We start from the raw sequence: 23,527 nt of genomic DNA on the forward strand, positions 1-23,527 counted from the left end.
TCAACAGAAGGATGCCGATGAAAGAGAATAACCAAAGCGGCACAGCAGTCTTCCAGGAAACGCATAAGTGAACAAAGATCGGTCCTTGGGGCCGAGCGCTTCGCAGGCATGAAAGACTGTCCTGCTGTATTTATTCACAGCATGCAGGACTCCTCCTCTGAACTTTCCACCAGCGTGTCGTGGCGGCGAGCCGTAAATGAGCCCAGTGTCACTGCGTTTCCCAAGGTCCCGCAGCGCGCGAGGAGCCGTCCGGCGTCCTCCATCAGAGGGGTCGAGACGGAGCTTGGTTTGGAAATGGGTTCAGTGCTCTATTTTAGATAACCACAAGGAAGTCATTCCCCAGAGTATCCACCTGAGTCCCACAGAACAGATACCTCCAGTAGCTCTGTCCTTGGATTTTATGTTAAGTCATTTTTTTGTGACCACAGCTAAATCTGATGCGGCAGCAAAACGATACAGTGGCTAAAAAATGGGGAAGCCAGTGCCATTTATTTTTGTGCTACGTGACATCATTTGTATGAGTTGCTCATGCGGCACGCTGCAATTTCTTATATGTAGCTATTTCTGGAATAACGTGACAAGAAGTCGTTATGAAAGCATTCTTATCCAGAGATAACATTAATAAAGGAAGTGAACTAGATACCCTTAATTGTTTCTTACATTGCAATATAATTGCTTCACCGTCCTGCATTCTGCAGCAAACTGTGCATCATTTGTTTAACCTGTATGCCAAGCAGTAGAAAGAGAACATTATCGATAATACGCATTAGGAATTGAAAGCATTCACAGTACGCTTAAACTTTTTAATGTAGCACTGGATGGAAAACTATGTAGTTTAATATGCAAAGGATCATTTGTGATCGGTGGACAAAATGAGTTTCCATACAGGAGTTAGGCCTTGGAATACTCTCATAAACAGCAGCTACAAATGAAACATTTTATGCTGTTTTCAAAAGTTAAATGTTTAATTCTTTAATGGAATTGGCCAAATATTTAAATATCATTTAACTAATGAGACTTTTTGTCACTCAGCAATGGATCCGTGAAGAGACGATGTTGGTTAGACTCCCACCGTTTGTAGATACCTTATTTGTGCACCTCAGTGAATGTTGTTGTCCCAGGGGAACCAGACTCGGGAACCGTGAGCTTATTGCCGGCTCATACCTCTGTGACTGCGTGACTCACAGAGGAGAGCCGGAGGCGCAGAGCAAACCGTGTCTGCAGCACAAGGCCAGCAACATCAGTGACTTTACAGAAGCTGTATAAACGCAGCAAACTCCCATTTAAGTACAAATTATTTGCTTTGCAGAAACTTTGCTAAAGTTACTTTTCTTACACTGCTCGATACTTCCTGAATCGATTCAGTTTAAATAGATTTACCAGTGTTTCCGTATCTCCTCTGCTGGAATTTGAAGCCGTTACATTTTGTTCACGAGGTCTGCTCCTTCACCGCTCTACCACCTCTCGCCCTAACACTCCTATTTGTATGATGGAAATGGTATTGAGTCGAATCCAACTCACAGTAACCACTCTCAAGGTTTTCTAGGGGCATGTCTGTGTGGTACAAACACGGAAAGAACATGAGAACTCTGCACGCCTAGAACTGGATTTGTAACCAGAGCCATCGAGCTACGCTGTTGTGTCTATGCAATTCAGAAAAAATTGAAGTTGCACAGTATGCTTCAAGTCATTTCCTGAGAGAAATTGGTTAGCCTGCCTGCTGTGGTCCATGGACATGGGCATAGGTTCAATGGCACAGCAGTAGAGCAGACCGGGGATTTAAATTTTTTTTTTTTGACTTTTTTGTTCCAGGTATTCTGCCCTCGCTTGGCCTCATGCCTTTTCAGACTCCCACCTGTGTTGCAGGATGGAGGGTTTCTGACACTCAGGAGCAGATGTCCAGTAACCAACTGAGTGGGGCCTAAATAGACACAATGTTCTCGTCCTTTTCATGCCACTCCAAGAAAGGCCAATTTTGGCCTCCAGCAGACCTTTCAGAAACTGCATATAAATTCAGATCTTCCTCACAAAACTTTTGACATCTTCCTCACCTTTATTTTTTCTAGATTACACCCATCGAGCTACACTGTTGTGTCAATACTCTATTTTAGCCTTTGTTAACCAAGTTGTATTTTATTAAAAATAAATTATAAAGATTGTGCCCATCCTTGCTGGGAAGCCTAACGGCTAAACTACTATGCCCCCTAAACACACCAGTTTGAGGGATCAAGTCTGAGTTAAATGACCCATGCGCTCCAAACTAAGTTTTCTTCCAGTGAGATGTGAGTGCAATGGGGCTGACTCAGCCATCTCAAAGTTGTCTGAGAAAGAAAAGGAAAGTTAATCATTAAATCCAGAAGGTTCAGCTCCAAGTGCTAAGCTGTCTTTTAGAATTGTGTCTTCACCATTTAGGTTTGTTACCATCTTATTGGTTTATCATTCATCCAGTGAGCCCATGCCTTTGTCTGCGTCAACTTACAATGTTAGGCATACTATTTAAAACTACTTACAGTTATTTACGTACTTACACAGCTGAACATTTTTGCTGGAGCACCAAGCTTAAGGCTACTAAACTAGGAGTAAGGATTTAAACTCAGGACTCACCACTAGGCAGCACTCTGCTACATCGCTGGCCATCATCACTGAAGCTGATGACTCCAGTCAGTCAAACATTACTTTCTAGAAAAGTAAAAGCTTCAGCAATGAAAAATTCAGAGCCAATCAAATGTGCTGCAACCTGCTGACCATGAGTGCTTTGTTTTTTTTTCTACTCAATCTCAGGTGAGCTCATTTCTCTGAGATTGCTTTTCTTAGCCCCTAATCTTCAAAAAGCCACACTTGGTGTTTCCCTGTTTGATCCAAAAGGTTTTTTTAAATGGCCAGAATTTTACATTTCTTCTTTTATTCACTTCCAAAAGAAATAAATGTTTAAAAAAAGCCCTTTGTTTTTTTTTTTTAAAAACTCATTTTTAAGTTGCACAGAGATACAGGAAGATTTTGTATCCACTTTTAATATAATTGCTGGCATTCACCTTGTGACTGCCAAATAAGGTTCAATATTGGTTTTAGCTTTTTATCTTTTTAGTGTCATGAAATTGTCAGAAGGACTGCAGAAATTGAAATAAATTACTAAGTTATATAAGCAGGATTTACATAAACATATTTGCATGAATACTTTAAAATACCATAACAACTTTGTCTATATTATCCTGAAAGCCTTCTTTCCCCTCACAAGGACTTCCTCTTGATTTTACACTGAAAAAACGTGTTCTGTCCTTGAACTGTCTATGGCTATATTTTCACTGTCCAGTCTTTTGAAATCAGGCCAAGAGTGCAGAAAATAAAAAAGAGAATATGCCATCTGCACTTTCAGAGAAGAGCTGTTTACTATATCTATACTCCGGTACAAGGAAGGGAAGGATGGACAGGGATGGAGTGGTGGCATTGTATGGGGTACATACTATGTCACTGCTCGACATTGCTTTCCATAAGGCAAACACTGCAAATTGCCCATATTTGGTCACCCCTGAGGGTGTAGGCTTAGATTTGCTGGTGTGTGTGTGCGTGTGCGTGTGTGTGTGTGTGAGAGACAGAGAGAGAGAGCTCAGCAAGTTCAAATTCCATCCCAAATACACACACACACACACACACACACACACAAATACAAATGTATGAAACATTCTGTTTACCACAGAATATAAGCTGTGTTTTTACACTTTTCTGACCCATTACTTTACTCCAACAGTTGAACACTCCCACATGGGTGGGCAGAAAGCTGGCACTGCACCCCAAATTATTTTATCCCCTAAAATTCACTTTTTCATTATGTTTCCTCTTGTTTGTTTCCATCTGGCTGTTTCAAAATAACATTTAAATGTTGCCACATAATTCTTTCAAAGCTACTTCTAATGCAGCGAGTAACAGCTAGCGAGTCTTTTTGTAAAATCAATTTGGTTGTTTCTACATTCGGTGTTAAGTGCTCTAGGCCAACCATATAACAATATAAAAATAAATTGAATAGAGCTGGAAAAAAATCTGAATTACTTTTAATAGCTGTTTGTATTTTATTTACTTCCCCACTGCTTATTTCTAAGGATAATTTTTGCCTTTTTACAGTTCAATGCCAGAGGGAAAACTGCCCATGAGCCTCCATGCATTCTCAAAGCAACTCTAAGTTCAGCCCTGTTGTCTGGCCTATGCTCCTACGAGCTCTTTGCCTGTATGGAAACAATGACTAGTTTTCCACTCTTTCAGTCTTGCTCTTTGATTCCAGCAGGAACTACAAGGTTGTTGTGGAAACCATCAAAAGGCAGCCTTTCTGGGTCACAAAAGAAGGAGCCCCTCAGAAGGGGAAGCAGTCTACAATTTGCCATTTTATCTGCAGCCCATGCCATGGGTGATTTCGAGATGTTGAAAAAAATGGGGGTGTGGTTTTCATAAAACTAATTTTTAAAAGTTAAGTGAACATCATCAGGCCACTATGTCCAAGGCTGTTCCAAACATTGACGAGAAACCTCACCAAATCACAATCAAAAGTTAGCAGGTAGGACTGTCATTAGAGTGGCTGTCTTGCACTCAAAGGATCTGGGTTTGAATCCCATATTCTGCTGTAATACCTTTGATTACGACACCATGAATTAATCTAGTCACAATTATTCAGCTCTAATAATGGCTAAATCACTGGAACTAGCTTAACATTTTCAGTTGCTTTGGACAAAAGTGTCATCTAAATAAATTAATGTGTGTGTCCTCATGAAACTCTCCTGCTAAACCGTTGATGTCATTTATGGAAAAACCAACACAGCTGAGGTGGTGATGTTTCTGCTAAAAACATCTGGAAAGCCTGTCTGTATTCCACTGCCTTTAAATCAATCAGAACAGAAGCATTTTCTCTACTCTCTCCCCTTACATGGAGCAGACCTCAGGATTAACTGAAATTTAATTTATTTTTCACTAACACTGATGAGATTATAATCTGCATTTAGGTCAGTATTTTCCAAATGAAAATAGAGGAAAAAAATGACTCAGTTTTCAAACTAATCTTCTTATTCTTCCCAAAGAGAATTTGCTCTTGTCATGGTACAGTACCCCTTTGGCCCGGCAAGCTGATGTTCACCAAGGCCCTCTATACGCCTTTGATCAAAGAAGCTACATATAGTCAGTTTCAGTAATTAACAAATATTAGAAGAAAACAATGAGCACAGCATAATTTTTACACTTTTGACCTGAGCACCATCTTTTCACCACAATGCTTTCTTTGCTCAGGTTCAGTGACTTTTGTGGACAACTTAGCTTGAGTATTTGCGCTATCTGTGGATATTGCAGCAATGTCGATGGCAACCTGCATTATACAGGCATCACAGCTAATACACAGTAGCTTTTACACAAAGGAACTGTACTTGCATTAATGATTGGTGTCCATGGACCCATTACTGATAAATCCCTTAAAAACCCCCTATTCTAGCCTTAAGAAGTGCAGAGTCAGGTACTAGGTTCATGTGGGCAATAAGTACTCTTTCTCAGTCGGGGTAGATGCCGGATTTATTCATTACTCTTTGTCACTTTGGATGGAAAGCACATGGGAATGAAGAGGTTAAAAGGTACTGCACACTGGTCCTCCAGAGAAGGAAATCAACATTACTTTCTTGTGCCTCATGAGACCAGGCAGGCAGTAAAGGAAATAAAAGAGTAAGGATTATGGGAGCAGAGATGTTACAGTGGCAGTATTAGGAGGAAAGAATAACACAATGAGATGTTATAAGGTGGGAAAGAGGCATGTCATAATGAGGGGGGCATGCCCAATGTTTATTTTTATCAGGGGCAACAATGGTGGGCTCCTTGCTGAATCGATTAGGGTAATGAGGAGAATGCATGCGCAACCTCCTAAATATTCATGGACACTCCTTGTAAAGGGCATATAGTTTTTGTTGGCTCTTTACATGGCACATACCAACTTCTTCTTCATACCCCATGGATCAACTGAATCAGAAGGACTTAATTGCAGGCTGATGAAAATCGACATTTCCACACCTCCCGGAGGCAAACTTCAATCTCTGTATTATCCCTGAAAATAAGCAGTAAACACAGCCACTATTGATGGAAACAAACAACCGATGGAGGATTCAATGCAATTATACATGTCTGACTGAAAGTAACATAACCATCTTGACTTTAGCAATATATTACAAATAGAGCAAAGATAATTCCATCTCCTAAACATTTTTCTAGTGAAGCTGCCAGAAGTAATGTCTGGTTGGGATGCTTCAATCATTTTGTTTACATCATGAATTAAAATAGACATTTCTTGTATTGTGTTAATCTCAATCTTTGAGCATTTAAACCCTTCAACAAGCAATAAAGCGGACACTCCAAACCATTATAAGAGGAGAAATTTATTTCCCAACAGTTAAAGCAGATGAATGCTATCTCAACAACATATGTCAAGTGTCCGCAGGACCTCACTGCCTCCAATGTAGGTGTGCAGAATGTCTGAAAAGCCCCCCCCCCCCCCCCCCCCCCCCCCCGGTACAGGAAAGCTGTAGACAGTACCAGTTAAGAGCATGACCTGGCAATGGCACCTGTAACAGTATCACAGAGGGACCTGAGAATGGGCTTGGTACTGGATTTAAATCAGAAGCATGTAGAATTTTAGACTGAGTTCTTCAGCCTTCTGGCCACCACTGCTTTCATTTGTGATCTCTAGGGGTGAAAATATTGTGGTTACCTGCCCCTAGGCATTACAATGAACTTGCGTGTAGGGAGTATCTCTAATTAAGAAGTCTACTTCACTGAGGTGATGGGGAATTGAAAGTGAAGACAAAACTGTAATCCAGTCATCAGACAGCCAATGTAGTGTAAATTTGCTCCCAGAAGCTTCCTAGCAAACATCAAGAGGTACTGGTTGAACCTTTCTCCATAATCTGCTAATTGTAGTTCACCCAAATTAACTCTACTTTCCCTCTGATCCTCAAAGACTGTCTGTTAGCATCTGACTTCCCCTTCTGACCCTGCCTCTTCTCATCTGAGCAAAGTTTTAATGGAGTACTCAGTAGGCCTACCAGATTATATTTATTTTGGCAGAGGACATCCCTTTTTCTATCTTTGTCTGGTGATCTTTAAACCTCTAAAGGCATTAATCCTCCATTCCACTAAATCCATGACCCGAGTCCTTCACCTCTCATGGACCCACAAAGGTCCAAAGTCCATTCGTCACTTGTCCAGAGGGCACCCAAAATTTTGCAATTAGGCTGTTAGGGTGTAGGGCTTAGGCCAGGAACTCACCCATGACTCTTCTGCCCTATACTGGTTTCTCATATCTAACTTTCAAGGGAGAAAATTTCTGGGCAAAAAACTGTGGGGGTCAGCATGTTTGGCAGCCTGCTCCTGGCCACTTTGCTATCTGCCTGCAATGGCCCACCTCCCACCTCAAAGGCAATGGGAGACTAATGGATCAGGAATGTTTAGGTGAGGATTAGAAATGTGGGGAGGATTAGAAATCTGGCTTCATTCAGAGGGGAGGACATGACAACAAAAAGAGCCTAGGAAAGGAACGGCTTTTTGCAAATTAACAGAAACAGTGATGTTTCTGTGTCACAATGAGATGTTTGGCTAATACAAGGGAATCAGAATGGAATCAAAATGTGTGCCACGTTTATTCAGTGAGAATCCTTGAAAGGCAGGTATGGCCTAGTTCATTGTGCTAATTGAGGTGTGTGTGAGCAGAATGCTTGAACTGAAAATGTTAACTACAAAGAAGTCACAAATGAGATAAGGATGGATGTGGTAGGCAAGTGAGCGATTAAGAATTCACAGTATGGTAGGTAAGAGCCAGGATTTAATACCTCTTTCAATGTGTCACTTTCTCATGAGGGAAAAAAAAAATCAGAAATGTGAAAAAAATGCAACAGTAATGAAATCAGACAACTTACCCCCCTGCGACTGTCGGATCTTATGATATGTGATATATGCCCATATTTCTGCTGTCTACTGTCTTAATACAAGGATCTTCTACACTACTTGTAGATCTACACTTCCTGCAAATCAAAAGACATCAGCTGTCAGATAGAAATCTGAGCAGTGTTAAAAAAGATTATGAATTCAGTATGCTCTGCAAATCCATACCAAGTATCGTTATTTTGTAGAGCTAGGACTTTCTGCCTGTATCTCTTTTTTCTGCACTAAAAATGTTCAACTATTCAGATCAAGTCACTTTGTCACATCGATATCTGGGGCTTTATTTTGTGTATTATACTGGGGGAATGGAGTTTTACCCAGTAGAAAATAAGAAAAAAAAAATGCTACCACTGTGTTGTGATGAGCAAAAAAAAAATCAATATGGAAAGAACTGCTCAGGTTGGAGGAAAGATGTTTATTTGTCTCTGTGTATCCATGTCTGTGATTGTATGTGTGTGTGTGTCAGGGGCTGCTTTTGGTAATGTTTGTGTGCGTGTGTGTTTGTGTGTGTGTGTGTTCTTATACATCTATGCATTTCTTTTTGTGCCTGTTTTTTGTGTGTGTACTTGTGTTATTGTGGCTGGGGCATTATGTTTAAGGGTGCTACTCCTAGTTGATTTTAGGGAGCATCTACTGGTGGAATTGATTTTACTTCTGCTCTTCGGGATCGGCAAGCATGAACAAAAGTAGCAGGTTAATGAGTGTGTTCCAGGTTTGACTATTTTTTTTTTACCATGAACAACAGACAGTTGTCCCCTCATCTAATGAGTGAAAGAGGCAGGTTTACCACTAAAACCCCAAGGCAGTCATCAACTGCCTCCTGCAGAATCACGTACCAGTCATGGCCTAATACACTCCACATTTCACAGCTGATCAATGGGACAGTTATGATCAAATTACACAAAGTGCACATTTAGTAAAAAAGACTGCATTTAAAAAGGTACCTTCTAATAGTAATGGAAGAGAAAGTGTTCTAGGTGCTAGGAGAAAGGAGGACACTCCAACTCTGGGCCACTGCTTCTCTGACAGGATATCACTGTAGCCCTGCACAGCCTGAGCAGAGGCACAGACAAGAGGCAAAGACGGGAGACAGGAGCAGCAGGAATTAATGGGGAGAAATCCTGTTTACGTTGTCACAAAATGGAAGAGAATCCCGGATGTTTGAAATGGAGGTGGCAGCAGACTGTGCAATTTTCCCCTAAGGCTTCAGCCCATGTCAGGCAAAGACCACACAGGGCCTACAATGGAATCATGGTCCTTGATTTCTGTCAATCCCAGCTGTGAATGTGCTTCAGAAAGGCTTTGATCTAACCCTGCAGTGATGCCAAAGGAGCCACTTTGTGGACATAGAAGCTGCCGCTTTCTGTCAGCCACAGAGGCAGTGGGGCAATGTGGGACAGGTGCCACGTCCACCACATCTGTTTAATGAGATGTTTTCATAGGACACTAATTTTTGTTGCCACGAAGAGCATTCTAAATGAAAAAGTATTTATTTCTGGAGACTGAGAGTAGGACAGGCTGCCCCTCCTGCCCGGATGAGGGAAGCCAACAAACTGAACACAGAGATAAAGGGAACTCCCCTCATTCTACAGCAGCTGTCGGTTGTGTTGAGCACCTGCTATCGCTTCCCTGAGGTTCCCATTTAAAAAAAATGCCTTCAGAAACAAAATCATCACTCGAACAGTCCTCTGGGTGTTTTGTCTGAAACAAACACAAAGGGTACCATGGGGGTGCAGTGATACGGGGGATGTGAGTGCAGTCCCACTACAACAATGCACAGCAGAATGTGCCTGAATGTGCAAAAAATGTTGGGCCTCCTTTGCCAGATAATCTGGAAAGCATGACATACTCTGGACATACTGTACACAAAAATGCACAGCTACACACACACATACACACCCTTTCATACACACCAGTACAGCACTCGCAGTCCATTCCAACAAACACAATTGGTGTCTTTATTATTTACATATACACATAAATGCCAACAAGCAAACACCGCACACGCTCACTTATACGACTTTCACTGCCGAGAACAAACCCTACCACCCACGGTAAATGTTTCAACAAAAAACCAGAGGAGTGCCAACACACAACCCAGCTCTCTTCACAAGAGAAATGAAATACATGTAAAAACATGTAGCTGGAAAACTTTGCTCAGGACAATTTGAAACCACCCAACTGCCTCAGCCCACCAGGGCTGGTGTTAACCTTTCTCCTTTAAGAGTGGGGAATGTCACGAAATTGGTCAATCACAGTTTCTCAGTAAAGATGCCAGCATTCAGCATAATAAAACACTGAGTAAAGACAAAACTTTGGTCTCTGTCACAGTGGAGGAGAGGAATTGCAAAGGATGGTGTGGCAGAGAAGGAAAATCTATGAAAGGGAGAACAATACAAGGAGATGGAAGGAATGTAAACAGGTCATCTATGGTAGAAGGTGTAAGTTGAAGGCATCCCAGTCATTGACTGACACAGGATTAGTGTCTGGAGACTGAGTACACTCTCAAAGAAATGCAATCTCAGGACAGAGGGTTCAAATAAGGTCCCCTGAATTCTACAGAGGTCAAGGAGGGCAAAATAGAACAGCCTCTTGAATGCATGCGAGACTTCATCACAGACACAGACACACATACACAAACAATTCTTCCAAATTTTCAAGTTTTTACTACATTTTAGTAATTTACTAATTCTGAGTCAGACACGGTTATCCACAATATCCCTGCACACACCCACCCATATGCCCGGAAGGTAAGGTATCTGCATAGCTGTGATACAGCCTCTGCCAAGTGGATGTCTTGCTTTACATACTACTGCCTCATGTCTCACCGTCTTCAACCAGAAGTCTACAGGACATGACAGGTCTGTGGGAGGCACTAAGTCAGCAGCCAGTTAAGATAGCCTGACTTAGACCCCCTCCCCTTGGCTTTTCCTCTGCTGTTTCGCCCCCACATGCATCCTGGTACACAACAATACTTTTTAATGCAGAGGCAGAGTAGAACTCATCTGAGGCTTTCTTTTCTTAACTGGTGAAAGAGTTTTACCAGAAACAGACTGTGACCATCCCTGATGCACCATACTATGCCAGCACCAATTCTGCACAATGTGGTGAACAAGCTGAATAGGTACATCAAGTAATTTACAAGGGTGAAAGCTTAGTGGGTGACATGAAAGCAAATTTCTTTAAACTAAATACTATGACCCAATGTAAAGAGGAGGAATTTTGTTATTTATTTAGCTGACACCTTTGTCCAAAACAAAATGCAAATTTAGTTGTACTAGGAAGCCAACAACATCCACTCATCCATCCTTGCATTATCAAGAACCATTTGTCCAGCATAGGGTCTTGATGGTCTGTAGCCTATCTCACAAGCATAAGGTACGTGGCAGGGTATATGCTGAATGGGATACCAGTCCATTGCAAGGAAATCACATTCATTCATTCATTCATTCATTCACTCACACAGACACATACACTGGGGGGCTGTTTAGAGTTATCAATCCACCTGAAACTTGTCTTTGGATTGTGGGAGGAAACAAGAGCATGCAGTGGAATCCCACACAAACACAGGAAGAACATGCAAACTTCCTACAGAATGAACTGGATTTAAACCTATGTCCAAACCTACAGGCCACGAGTGTGAGGCTCTTGTGCTAACTGCTGTGCCACAATAGCATCTCTACCTTCAACAATTCATTCATTTATATATACACACCTCACACACACACATTTTCTGAACCGCTCGTCCCATACGGGGTCACGGGGAAGCGGAGCCTACCCGGCAACACAGGGCGTAAGGCCGGAGGGGGAGGGGACACACCCAGGACGGGACGCCAGTCCGTCGCAAGGCACCCCAAGCGGGAATCGAACCCTAGACCCACTGGAGAGCAGGACCCAGTCCAATCCACTGCGCCACCGCACCCCCTCATTTATATAACTGGATCATTTTTACTGGAGCAAAATCAAGATAAATACTTTGCTTGAGAGTACTACTGTAGAAGCAGAATTCCAATCCAGGTGGACTGATTAGAAGGCAACAGCTTGATCCACTATAATACCTGCCCTTATCACAAGCAGCAATAGAAGTGAACAACTAAACACAACGGAAATACTGCAGACAAAGAGAATTGGGCAATATTTTTTCCTGATAGTTAAATTTAAGTCTGTTTGTAATGTTACTTTATTTAAGGAGAGACTCTTATTTAGGTCTGCTATGAGCAAAAAAAAACATCATTCCTTATAAATATTGCATAAGCCACAGTTTTGTAATGTTCACCACATCAAAACTTTCAGACAAATTAAATTGTGTGTTAGCAAAAACTATACAATACTATAACCATAATGCCTTTTTTAAAGTTTTTATGGTGAGCTAAACAGTGGCCTCTCCATGCTCATCCACAACCTTTTGCTTAATTCAACAGTTTCCATGATCTTCCTACTTGGGGGGTCATCACCCAAGCACCAGACACATCCACGCCAACAAGAGAAGTTCCCAAGAATTAATTGAACTATGATAACAGTCGAGCGTGGTAATACTGCCGTCACCCTCCACTGCCAGGCAAAATGGATCTCCCCAACAAACCAATCACACCTTGCTACAGTACACTGACCCAGCTGAGCCAGGAGGGATGTTATCATCCTTACATCATTTACTAAGTCCCAGGTTGAGCAATTTAATTAAAAATGCATTTGGAAGTGAAACCCAATGTAAAGAAAAGCACCGGAGGCATTTAGCCATGTCAGCTCAGCTCTAGCACAGGTAAGACAACACTGTGTGTTAGAGAGATGGCAGAAGACAAGGATGGACTCTGCGTACAAAACACAACGCTGTCAAAACCCTATGTAGCAAAACAGAAGGTTGGCGCAACAGAGACAAATCAATGTGGGAGAATGGCAACCACACACAGTTGCTTCACAGAATTCTGGCTGGCACACAACTAATGCACATGAACACACAGTAATATAGATACAGAGACGAAGATGAAGGCAGGCACACACAAATTAGATCAAACACACATGTGCGAATGCACATTTTGCTAGCACAGCTGTATGCACTGTTTGCTGAATTCATCCACACTTCCCTACAGAACACCTCTGCTGCAGAAGTTCTGGGAAGAGATACGGGATAAACGTGGGTTTGTGTGACACACTCCCTCTACTGGCTATGGGGGAAGTATATGAAACAGCAACCCCTCCACACCAACAGAGCACAAACAAATACTGCTTTCCATTCATATCTCCTAACTTTCAAATAAAAAAATCCACAGAAATGTAGTTTTCAACCCTAGGGTGACCCTTGCCACACCTTCATTGATCATGACCACAAAGTGCTCACACTGCACAAAGAACCCTGAAAAAACAACACAACTGACCAGCTGACATGTTTTAGAAGACATGAGTGATGGGCCTGGTCTACCAACAGCACTATGCCTGACGATGAATACACTCCACTGATGCTGCCACCCTGGATCAGAAGCCCTTCCAGCTCGGAAGTACTGTGACTCATGGCCTTAGTGGAACCCTCATTAGCTCCAGCTTTTCAGACTTTAAAGGCCCTTATGGTCATGGCTAACCTTTGGACTGCAGTGCTGGACCTGCAGACAATCATGTATGGGCCTGGCAGGACAGAAAGAAGCGGGAGGGGTGTAAGAGGCTTTAAGAGGGCACCCCGCGGTACTTCTGCATAGAGAAGGACGTCAGGGGGAGTTTTTGTGTTTGATTACTGGCATGAAAAACGAGCAAAGGCAGTAGAGGGCAGCTGGGGGTGCAGGGTGGGGGGGTGGCTCTCAGAGGTAAATGCCACCGGTATTGCCAGCATGAGCTAACCTAAGTAAGGGCACAAACATGATCAGGAATGAGCCACCATATTACTGGGCTAGAGTCAAGGGTCTCACTCTTTCAGTTCCACTTGGACAGGGTGGTCCTTGTGGCACATTACAGAACACAACGGCTGCACTGTCCGACAGCCGAGATCTGAGCGCTGTCTTTTTTTGCTCGTACAAGTCCTCTCTGTGTAAAACCTTAAGATTTGCTTGCCTGCTGCCAATACTCATTGTCTCAAGTTCCAGCTGTGTACCCCTGACTGTCTCTCCAGAGGACAGCCAAATTAGTAAATACAAATCTTGGTCTTTGCTAGACATGAAGAGGAGATGTTCACAACCAGATTCTCCTCCCTTTGACAGAATTCAGCCCCCACATTGGGGAGGGTCAAACAACTAGCAACAATATGGAAAAAAAAGACCTACGCACAGTGAAAAAGCACTAAATACAGTGAAGCCTAAGCCAGCTGTTTTGTCTTTACGTCGTCTCGTTCCCACAGTGCCTGTTAAAGTGAGGCTTCTAGTATTCCTCTTAATTACCAGTCTGGACCAGACGAGAAACCACCGCACATTAATCCAAAGGCTCTAATTATTTGCTTTCTTGCCTCTGGTCTTATATATCAAACATGTCTTTGTACCGAGTGGTTCCTCTGACCTCTGACCTCTCAGGCTCACAGCCAATCTTCTGTAACTCAAAGAATGACAATTTAATTCTTGGGACTTCCTGGTAAAGAAAAAGGTCTCCGATAAGTGGCTAATTGGACAATGTCTATTCATCTGCATCAAACCTTAAGAACAGCTATTTCACCCACACACACAAAAACAGGCAAAAAACACGTTAACTCATACACAAACATTCTAGGCACATACGCACAAGTTTTCAAATCATGATCTTTCTCTCTGCATTCCATTCTCTTGCAGAGATAAACAAGTAAATGCTGAAAGACATGCTTTTTGGAAACTGTTCCTGAAAAATATATTGATCTGAAACCACATAACGCAGCATGTGCTCTGCACTGGAAAAAAATGCTGTTCTCTTGGAGACGCAGCCTTGAAATGATCGTGTTAGAACAGGCAAAAGCAAGCGAGATTCCTGCACGATATGCTCGTCTCTGTTTGAAGCTTTCCTAGCCTTACTTCAAGGCAACTTCCAGGTTAGATCCTGTCTGCTGAAGTTGCTTTGATTATCAACAAAAGCCATCAATTCTAGGACGCTGCATTTCACGCCTCTTGCACTTACTATAAATACAAACGTCTTCGGAAGGAAAAAACAGACAAAGCAAGTCCTCAGTCAGATATAAGCTCTCCCGTGCATAAGCGCTTTCATCAACAATATTTTATAGCATTCAAGTGGGTTTGATAGTCATTATTCTGTATCAGTCTACGTTATTTTTCCAGCCATCCTGAAAGGGCATCAGCATTCCTGCTGTAAGAAAAAGCAGTCATTCCCAAAGTGATGGCCACTTCAGATGTTGTCAACCACATCAGACATACAGTATATATACTATAACAAACTACATTTAAACAGAGGTTGTATTTCACTCCAGTAGCTTCTCTGTTCCATCCACAGGTTATATTTGTGTGCTCGAAAACAGAGAGAGACCCCATAAATGAGAGGTCCAGGACACACTTACCTCCATCCTCAATGGAGAAGTGGAAGGTGTCTGACGTAGCGTTTTCCTGCCCCCGGAGCACATAGCAGATCTTCATATCATCCACATCAGCTGGAGGAAACAGGCCACATTGACATTCTGTTGGTTCCTACTATAGTCCTTATGTTTTCAAAATTTGTAACTTATATCCCAGCTGTAGTTTCCTTTAACATACTACTTAACCTGAATTCACTCACGTATTGATTCACTATCCATAATTGATTACCTTAAGGCAGAGCTGCAGTGGTTTGAAGCATATCCTGAAAGTATAGGACTACTCAGGGTAGACCCTAGACAGGGCAGCAGTCTATCAAAGAGCAACCACACACATATAGTCACTCACACATTAGCACAGTGGTATACTACAGGATATTTAGAGTCACAAATTCAGCTGAAATGTGTCTTTTGGTTCTGAGAGGAAACCAGAGCACCTTGAGGAAACCCATGTGAACATGGGGAGTCCATGCAAACACCACACACTGAGTAGAAATCGAATGCACTGATCATGAAGCACAGGTGCTGAACCTGAATTGCTCCAGAACAATGTCCAGTAGCAAACTGATTGAATCATTTTGAATAAAAAATTGTCAACATTATAATGTTTGCTAAGAGTAGCTGAAATTTTGACAAAAAGGTTACCCATTTTACTGTTTCGCAACACTTCACATGGATAAGTGAAACATACTCTAGGTTTCAAACCAATAATGGCTTTCTCCCCAAATGCCCCTTGAACTCTGGATCAAGTGACTTCTCCAGTTTCTTCCCTTACCTGTAACATAATATTTAGCGACCAAAACAGTGTAATTCTTGGCCCCATTTTCTGTCACATACAGTCAGGACTCAAACTTTGTTTTTTTTCTCTTGTAGATATATTTAACCAAATGAGGGCAAGACACATTCCGTCGCACTAACACATCTTTCATGTTTTCCTGCAGGTGTTTATGCTTCACTGTTTGCTCAGTCTGAGATTTTGTTACTTTACCATTATTCCCCAGGGTGTGGGGAGAAAGCAGGGTAATGTATTAAGTAAGAGGGTGGATTGATGAATACGGTATTGTGGGAAAACTGTGCCAGCAAAATTTAGAGTAGTTGACTGCCTAATGGCAGGCAACAAGGTGAGGTGATACATCTGTTTTCTCCTGTATTTTCCAGAACTGGTAGTCAGGAATTTTTAACAGCCCCAGCAAGAGTTCTGTGTGAAGTGTAACACCTCCATCTCAACATCTTTAGCTCACAGTGTGAAAAGTGGGGGGGAAAAAAAAAAAAACCTAAAATGAGTAAAACCCTAATTTTCCACAACCATCTGAAACCCCACATTATGACATGTACTTCTTTTCCCGAGGGATCTGAGGGCCACTCTCACATGTCAAGTGGGTGCCCAGCAGGATGTAAGGTGAAGAATGGATTCTGTAAATAAAGCCCGGTGACTGATCCCCCATGGTGTGCCAAGTCCCCTCTTGTTTTTATTTCTATTCTCATCTTGCTGATTCTCAGATGGCCTGTCACCTATGGTGAAGCCAATGTGTGTTTGACACCCTGCGTGACCGTCTTTCATGTTCTTGTTTTTCTTCTAACACAGTTCACCTCCACGCTCTGTCTATCCTGCTCATGTTTACAAAACACTGTTAATACCCTCAAGCTGTGGAATTAGATGTAATATTGGTAGGAAACACAATTGGTTCAAGGCACTTATAATACCGTTGCCCTGTTCAGGATCAAGTTTTATCAGAAAACCGTTCCACTTTTACTCCTATGGTCTGAGCCCATCCCCCCGTACCATTTGAATTCTAAAGTTGCTGTACTCCTAAAGATCCGGACTGTGTCCTTATGTGAATCTACTATTTATAAAGGGCCGTATACCATTTGAAAAGACAAGACTTAACTGTGGATAGCATAAGGCATATTTAGGATTAAAAAATCATAATGCAACATTTTTTCCCACACAAACACTGCCGATATGATCAATGAAATCAACTGTATACAGCCAGTAAATGTTGTATTGGAGCTGTAATGATCCACATTTTTTAAATAACTAATGAAGATACAGGGCTTATTCACCAGTATTATGAAAACATTTTCATGGTTCCTTCAAAACATAACTTGTGATTTATTGCTTATTAGACAATGGGGGAATAACAGCTTTGTGTGTCTGTGTGGTCAAAGTGGTAGCAGGGCAGTACTGGTTTCACAGCTAAGAGATTAAACTTGATGACTGAAAGGTTGCAGTGTTAAATCCCAGAAGGGCAACTGCTGCTGGTGCCCTGATCTAGGCAATTATCCAGATTTGTTATAGGAAAAGTACAGCTGTATAAGATGAATAACATGATTAATTTGGACAATCTAAAAACACATTAACAAGTCACTTTCATTTGCTAAACAAATAAATACTACATTTTGTCTCATGAAATAAAATGAAGCAGCTCTCTCTAGAATGTAATTTATGACAAGAAACTGTGCTGTAGTGCTACTTAGTATTTTTTACAACAAAGAATCAAAATTAGCTAATATTGATGCTTTTTTTTTTTTTTTACCTTGTGTGAATGAAGTGATGGTGGCATTGCCTTCCCCTACGTTGATGAGGTAGCCATGTTCTGGGCCCACAGTAATCCTGAAAATCAAAGAATTCTGTGTGCTGTCTCTGTCTTCTGCCTTCAACGACTTGCTGGTAATAATGAACCCCAGATGTCCCGTTGACAGAACCCTCAAGGTTGGGGCAGCCTTGTTGACCACTATTTGCGGGATGCCGTTGTCCACAGACAAAATGGTGATCTTCATCACCTGCGGCTTTCTTGTCTCAAATACGGTGTCAGGAAACACATAAAAGTCAGTATGGGTGCCATCTGTGACAGTGAAGGAGAAACTGTCCTCGGTGGATTCTGTGCCATCATGTTTGTAGCTGATCATGTTCTCATCAAGGTCATGCTTAGTAAAGGAAGTGACAGAACGGGTGTTGTTGAACATCAGCCGACCATGGATGGGCACCTGTGTGATGGTGAACCTCAGTAGGTGGTCTGCTGTATCCTGATCCTCCACAGTCAACTCAAAGGGTGTGATCAGTTTGTTTTCCCCCTCAATCACCGTCAACCCATGCACTGTGAGGACAGGCTTCTTGTTGTCAACATCTACAATGGACACTCGAAATGTGCGGAAAACTGGATTGTACCCGTCTGTAACCTCAAACTCAAAACTATCCATTTTGACCTCATCATCTGAAGTGTGGATGTAGTAGATCTTGCTCCCTGCCAGCTGTAGCTGAGTGAATGACACAATGGGCATACCAGGTGTGTCTGTGCACTCCAGGTGCCCACGCACAGGTGCTCTGGTTATGGTGAAGACCAGGTTTTCATCTGGACTGTTTAGATCGCTGGTGCTGAGCAGATCTGTAGTGAGTGTCACTCTCCCACCTTCTCTGAGGGAAACACCTTTGCTCACCACGTCAGGGAACACCATGTCTATGCTGCTGATTGTGATGTAAAAGTACCGGTCTATGAGCGGGTTGGTCCCATCAGTCACGTCAAACTTGACAAGATCCCGGATGCCCTCTTGACCATTATGAGTGTACACAATAAGGTTCTGATCCACCTCTCTTTGTGTGAAATTCATACCAACAGTGATGTTCTCTAGCAATCCAAAAGGAGTTTTCTTTTGCAAGAAGCCTTGTCCAGGTCCAAAGCGAATTATATAAGTGAGAGTGCTGTCGTCAGAGTCCAGATCTGTTGCCTTTAATACTTTGTTGTTAATTATTTTTGTTTCCCCAATCTCAGCTTCCAGGCCATCATTGATTGCCATCCTGGGAGTTTCGTCATCTACTGGAATGATCATGACAATGACCGTTTTCTCCACTGTGAACTTCCCATCTGTGAGAATGATGTCAAAACTGTCCTCTGAGGTCTCTGAGTCGTCATGCTCATAAATTATACTTGAGGCCTCACTTATTTGGTCAAGGGTGAAATTAGTGACAGATACAGAACCAGTGGCCAACTGGTTAATGATAAAGCCATGTTTAGGAGGTTTAGTAATGATGAATGTCAATTCATTGGGAGGGACATCAGCATCTGCACCATTGAGAATAGGTGTGTCAATAAGAACATTCATGCCTTCCATCACAACAAACTCTCTCATGTACATCTCAGGCTTTTCGTCATTGGAGGGTATGATGACGATGGGGAAAAAATGGCGGTCAGAGAAATTTATCCCATCTGTGCACCTAAAAGCAAACCTGTCTTCGACAGGCTCGACTGCTTGGTGAATGCTTTGCACATAGTAGATGTGACCTTGCCTGATGTCTTTAATTGTAAATGCACTGATAGCTGTTCCGGACCTGGATTTCTCTGAACCAGGAGCAGGTGAGATGTTCTCCACATAACCAAATGTGGGCTGGACAATGATTGTGCAAAGAAGATCATTGATGGGTGTGTCAGCATCTTTGGCAATAATCTGGTGGCCTTCAATTACATTTTTTTCACCTTCAACCACACTGAACATCGGTCCAACTGTGACCTCAGGGACCTGGTTGTCCACCGGGAGTATGGTGACCTGTACTCGAACCCCATTCACTTTATTTCCTCCCACTGTCCAGTCATCTGACATATCAGTGAGCGTGAGATTGAAGTAGTCCTCCTTTGTGCTAAGGCCAATCTCACCACTGGTGTGGGCATAAATTACAAATCCATTAATGATATCAGCCTGCGTAAATCTCTTAGAGGGTGTTCCACTTAGCAGGATCTCCCCAAAAATTGGGGCATCTTCCACAATGAAGGTTAACCTGAGGTCATCAGTGTCCTCATCTTTTCCTTGGATAACACTGGGTGTGATCTCTGTGGCACCATTTTCCAACACATCTATGTGGGAACCAATGGTTCCAGGTGGCAGGCTTAAGGTTGGTGCTTCATCATCTACGGGTTTAACAGTCACCTTGACCGTGATAGTCACCACATGAACACCATCGCTGACATCTAGCTGGAATGAATCTCTTGTGGACTCATCCCCATTGTGAATGTAGGATATCCTGCCATTTGAAACATCCTCAAGCTTAAAGGCATCACCTGTGGTCAAGTCGGTAAACTTGTACTGGACCTGACCGTGGAGTGGAGGTTGACTGAGAGTGAATGTAATTTGGCTGCTGTCTGTATCAGCATCTGTAGTATACAGCTCAGCATTTGTGATAACGTGTGACCCCCGCTCATAGACAGAAAAACCAGTGTTGGTAATCTGAGGGGGGTTGTTGTCAACAGGTTGCAAAAAAATTGAGAACACTCCAGCAACTGTATTTCCAGCTGTGTCTTCAACAGTGTAATGGAACTGCACTATACGGGCTGTGATTCCCAGTTCCAGATCAGGAGGCCTATATGCAATTTTATGATGGTTTATTTGTGCCTGTGTGAATTCAGTCACCTCAGTGTCAGGGCTCTCTGTTAGAACAACAGATCCCAGTAAAACAGGGCTATTCTCATCTGTATCTCTGGGTGGCTGTAGAACTGTGTATTTTAAATCTCTGTCTTCAGAATCCAGATCAGTGTACCGCAATAACTTTTTATGCAAATGGGTTAACTGGTACTCATGTACCATCATTTTCAAGGTTGTTCCAGGGTAGAGCTCAGGTGGAATATCATCAATTGGAAGGACCTTGATAATGAAGGTGCTTTCCTCTGACTGGTTTGGTGGGTCATTGTCATCTTGAACGTGGAACACAAATTGGTCCATCACTGTCTCGGTACTGTGGGGCCCCAGATGTCTGTAGAATAGCTTCCCATCTGTAATGTCCTGCTGCAGCCACTCTGTCACCACCTTCTCATACATCTGGTCAGCTCCATTGAACTTCCACGAAGAGGGATCCTCAGGAGCCTCTGACTGTCGCAACAGTACCTCACCAATGTTGGATAATGGGGGCATGATAGTGAACTTGATGGTTGAATCTTCTGAGTCAATGTCTGCAGCACTAAGCATCAATGGAGAGATAGGCATCATTTGGTTCTTGAAAAGCACCAGTCCAGTGTTGGCGTTAATTATAGGTGGCTCATCATCAGTTGGCACAACTGTGATAGGAAAGAGGAATTCCACTTCATGCCTGCCATCCGTCATTCTGAAAATGATGTTGTCGCTATATGTATCGCTGCCATCGTGCTGATAGATGACAGTGCCACGACTGAGGTCTCCTGGTGTGAAGAACTTCTTCTTGGTGCCCAGAACAGTAAGTTCTCCATGCTGTAGTCCATCAACAACTGTGACACGGACATCGTCCAGATTGTCCTCGTCACTGATTTCCAGGTTTCGTGAGCTGAACAGCGGCCTGGATTGACCTTCATACAAAAGCTGGCCTGTGTTTCGGGTCACTACTGGGGCCAAGGTGTTCATGGGCTTGACCACAATCATGAAAGCAAAGGTGTCAGAAACAGCTCCCTCGGTGTCCACCACCTCAAACTCAATCTGAAAAATCCTCTCCGTGTCTGAGTCTACAGATGGAGGCCTGTAGGCAATTTTAAGATCTTTAAGATCACCTTGATAGAAAGATGTTATTGGTAAATTCTGATCGTCAGTGCTCACGATGTAGCCCTCGTCGATGGAAAGCGGGGAAGTGATATTAAAGATCAAGTCATCTGGATTCGACTCGGTGTCCTCTGCAGCAAGCATATCAGGCGTTATTGCTGTCATGACAAACTGGTCCACCTCCATCATCATCATGGCTACAAAGCTGGGCTTGGGTGCAGTGTTTTCCTCCCCCTCTCGTATCCGCACCATTATCTGAAAAAACTCCTGCTTGATGAGGTTTCCCTCCCTGTCCTGTAATTCCACCATCATTGGAATATAATCCCTGTTTGGAGACCTGTGACTGAACGTGTGCTGGTAGCGTATATCCGACCTAATGAACTCATGGCAATCCATCATTTTCCCCAGTTTGCCCTTACCAACAAGTTTTCCGTACCTGGGCAACGCGCTGGCGCTGGCTAACAACGACACCTTGCACTGCTGCGAGTTTCTGTCAAAAGTGAACTCGAGGATCTTTCCGTCGATAGGGTTACTGACTCCCAGCAGTTTTTCTACAGTGAGAGGCATGTTTCTGACTAACACCTCCAACTGGGTGAAAATGACCTCAACCTCTATCATAAACGGGATAATAATGGTATCGGTCTGGGTGTCATACCTGAGCTGTAACCTTACCCTGTCCTTTGAAGGGCTCCTCGACCCGAAGTGTGAGTACTTCACATCGTTGGGACCGAATTCACACGGAAACTTTTTCGGGGACAGGTGTCCGGGTCTCTGTGACAGCGGATCGTTATCCAGGACGGTTATACTGCACCTGTCTCCCGGCTGCACCTGAATGACCAAGTCGTTGATGGGATCGATGTAGACAGATCTTCCGAACGGGACCCGTATTCCATTGTTTGCCACCAGAATTGTATCCTCCGAAAGTTCCGACCTGAGGGCGTACGACAGCACTGAACTGTCAAAGCCCTGCGCCGCCGTCCTACCTGTCACAGCCAAGAGCTTCAGCGAGAGCAGAAGAAACCGACAGAATAACATGGGAGCTGCTGTGCAACGAGTCCGGCGCCACTTTGAAATTGCGTTTCCATCCATTTGTTACCAGGTGCCACCGCGTATATATCCCCGACGCCGTGCTGCCAGAGGAGAAGGTTAAGAAAAGATGCGCTGAAAGCTAAAAAACCGCCACACACCAACCTGTACCGACAACACACATTCTCCCCGCCAAGCGCCACTTCTCTGTGTTATAAACTCCAAGCACTTGGGAACCTGTGGCCAGAGGTACACGCCCACTCTCAGAGACGATTGGCCAGTTTTTACGGCGGAATTCATTTGTTTCCTCCCAATTGGATGGGAGAGATGTCGGTCCGAGGGGGAGGGAACAGTGGCTACGGCCACAGTGAGGAGACTTGAGAAATGCCGAACTTTCTCATTGTGTGGATGACAGTAATAAAACAGGGTTGTTGTTAATTTCTGAAAGCGAGTTTATGATCTTTTTGAAGGCAGATCTGTGATGCGGATCTTTTTTTTCTGTATTCTCGTCATACAGGCTCAAAAAGGTTTCCATTACTGTTCCCTTATTCTAAGGAGAGACATTAATTTAAATAAAACATTATGAGGTGT

The 23,527-nt window shown here is 43.0% G+C and overlaps 1 protein-coding gene across 1 annotated transcript in view; it reads right to left on the reverse strand.

Annotated features, from left to right (window-relative positions):
* frem2a (FRAS1 related extracellular matrix 2a) overlaps positions 1-23,129 on the reverse strand; it is a 51,537-nt gene extending 28,408 nt beyond the window's left edge. Inside the window, exons 1-2 of the mRNA XM_018755450.2 lie at positions 17,956-23,129; positions 15,407-15,496 (exon numbers count right to left, since the gene is read on the reverse strand). Of these exons, the coding sequence (XP_018610966.2) occupies positions 15,407-15,496; positions 17,956-22,999 (5,134 nt within the window). The 5' untranslated portion in view covers positions 23,000-23,129. The remainder of the gene's footprint in view (positions 1-15,406; positions 15,497-17,955) is intronic.
* Between the last annotated feature and the right edge of the window lie 398 nt (positions 23,130-23,527).

This window comes from Scleropages formosus, chromosome 4 (genome assembly GCF_900964775.1).
Source record: "Scleropages formosus chromosome 4, fSclFor1.1, whole genome shotgun sequence".
NCBI classification, from domain to species: Eukaryota; Metazoa; Chordata; class Actinopteri; order Osteoglossiformes; family Osteoglossidae; genus Scleropages; species Scleropages formosus.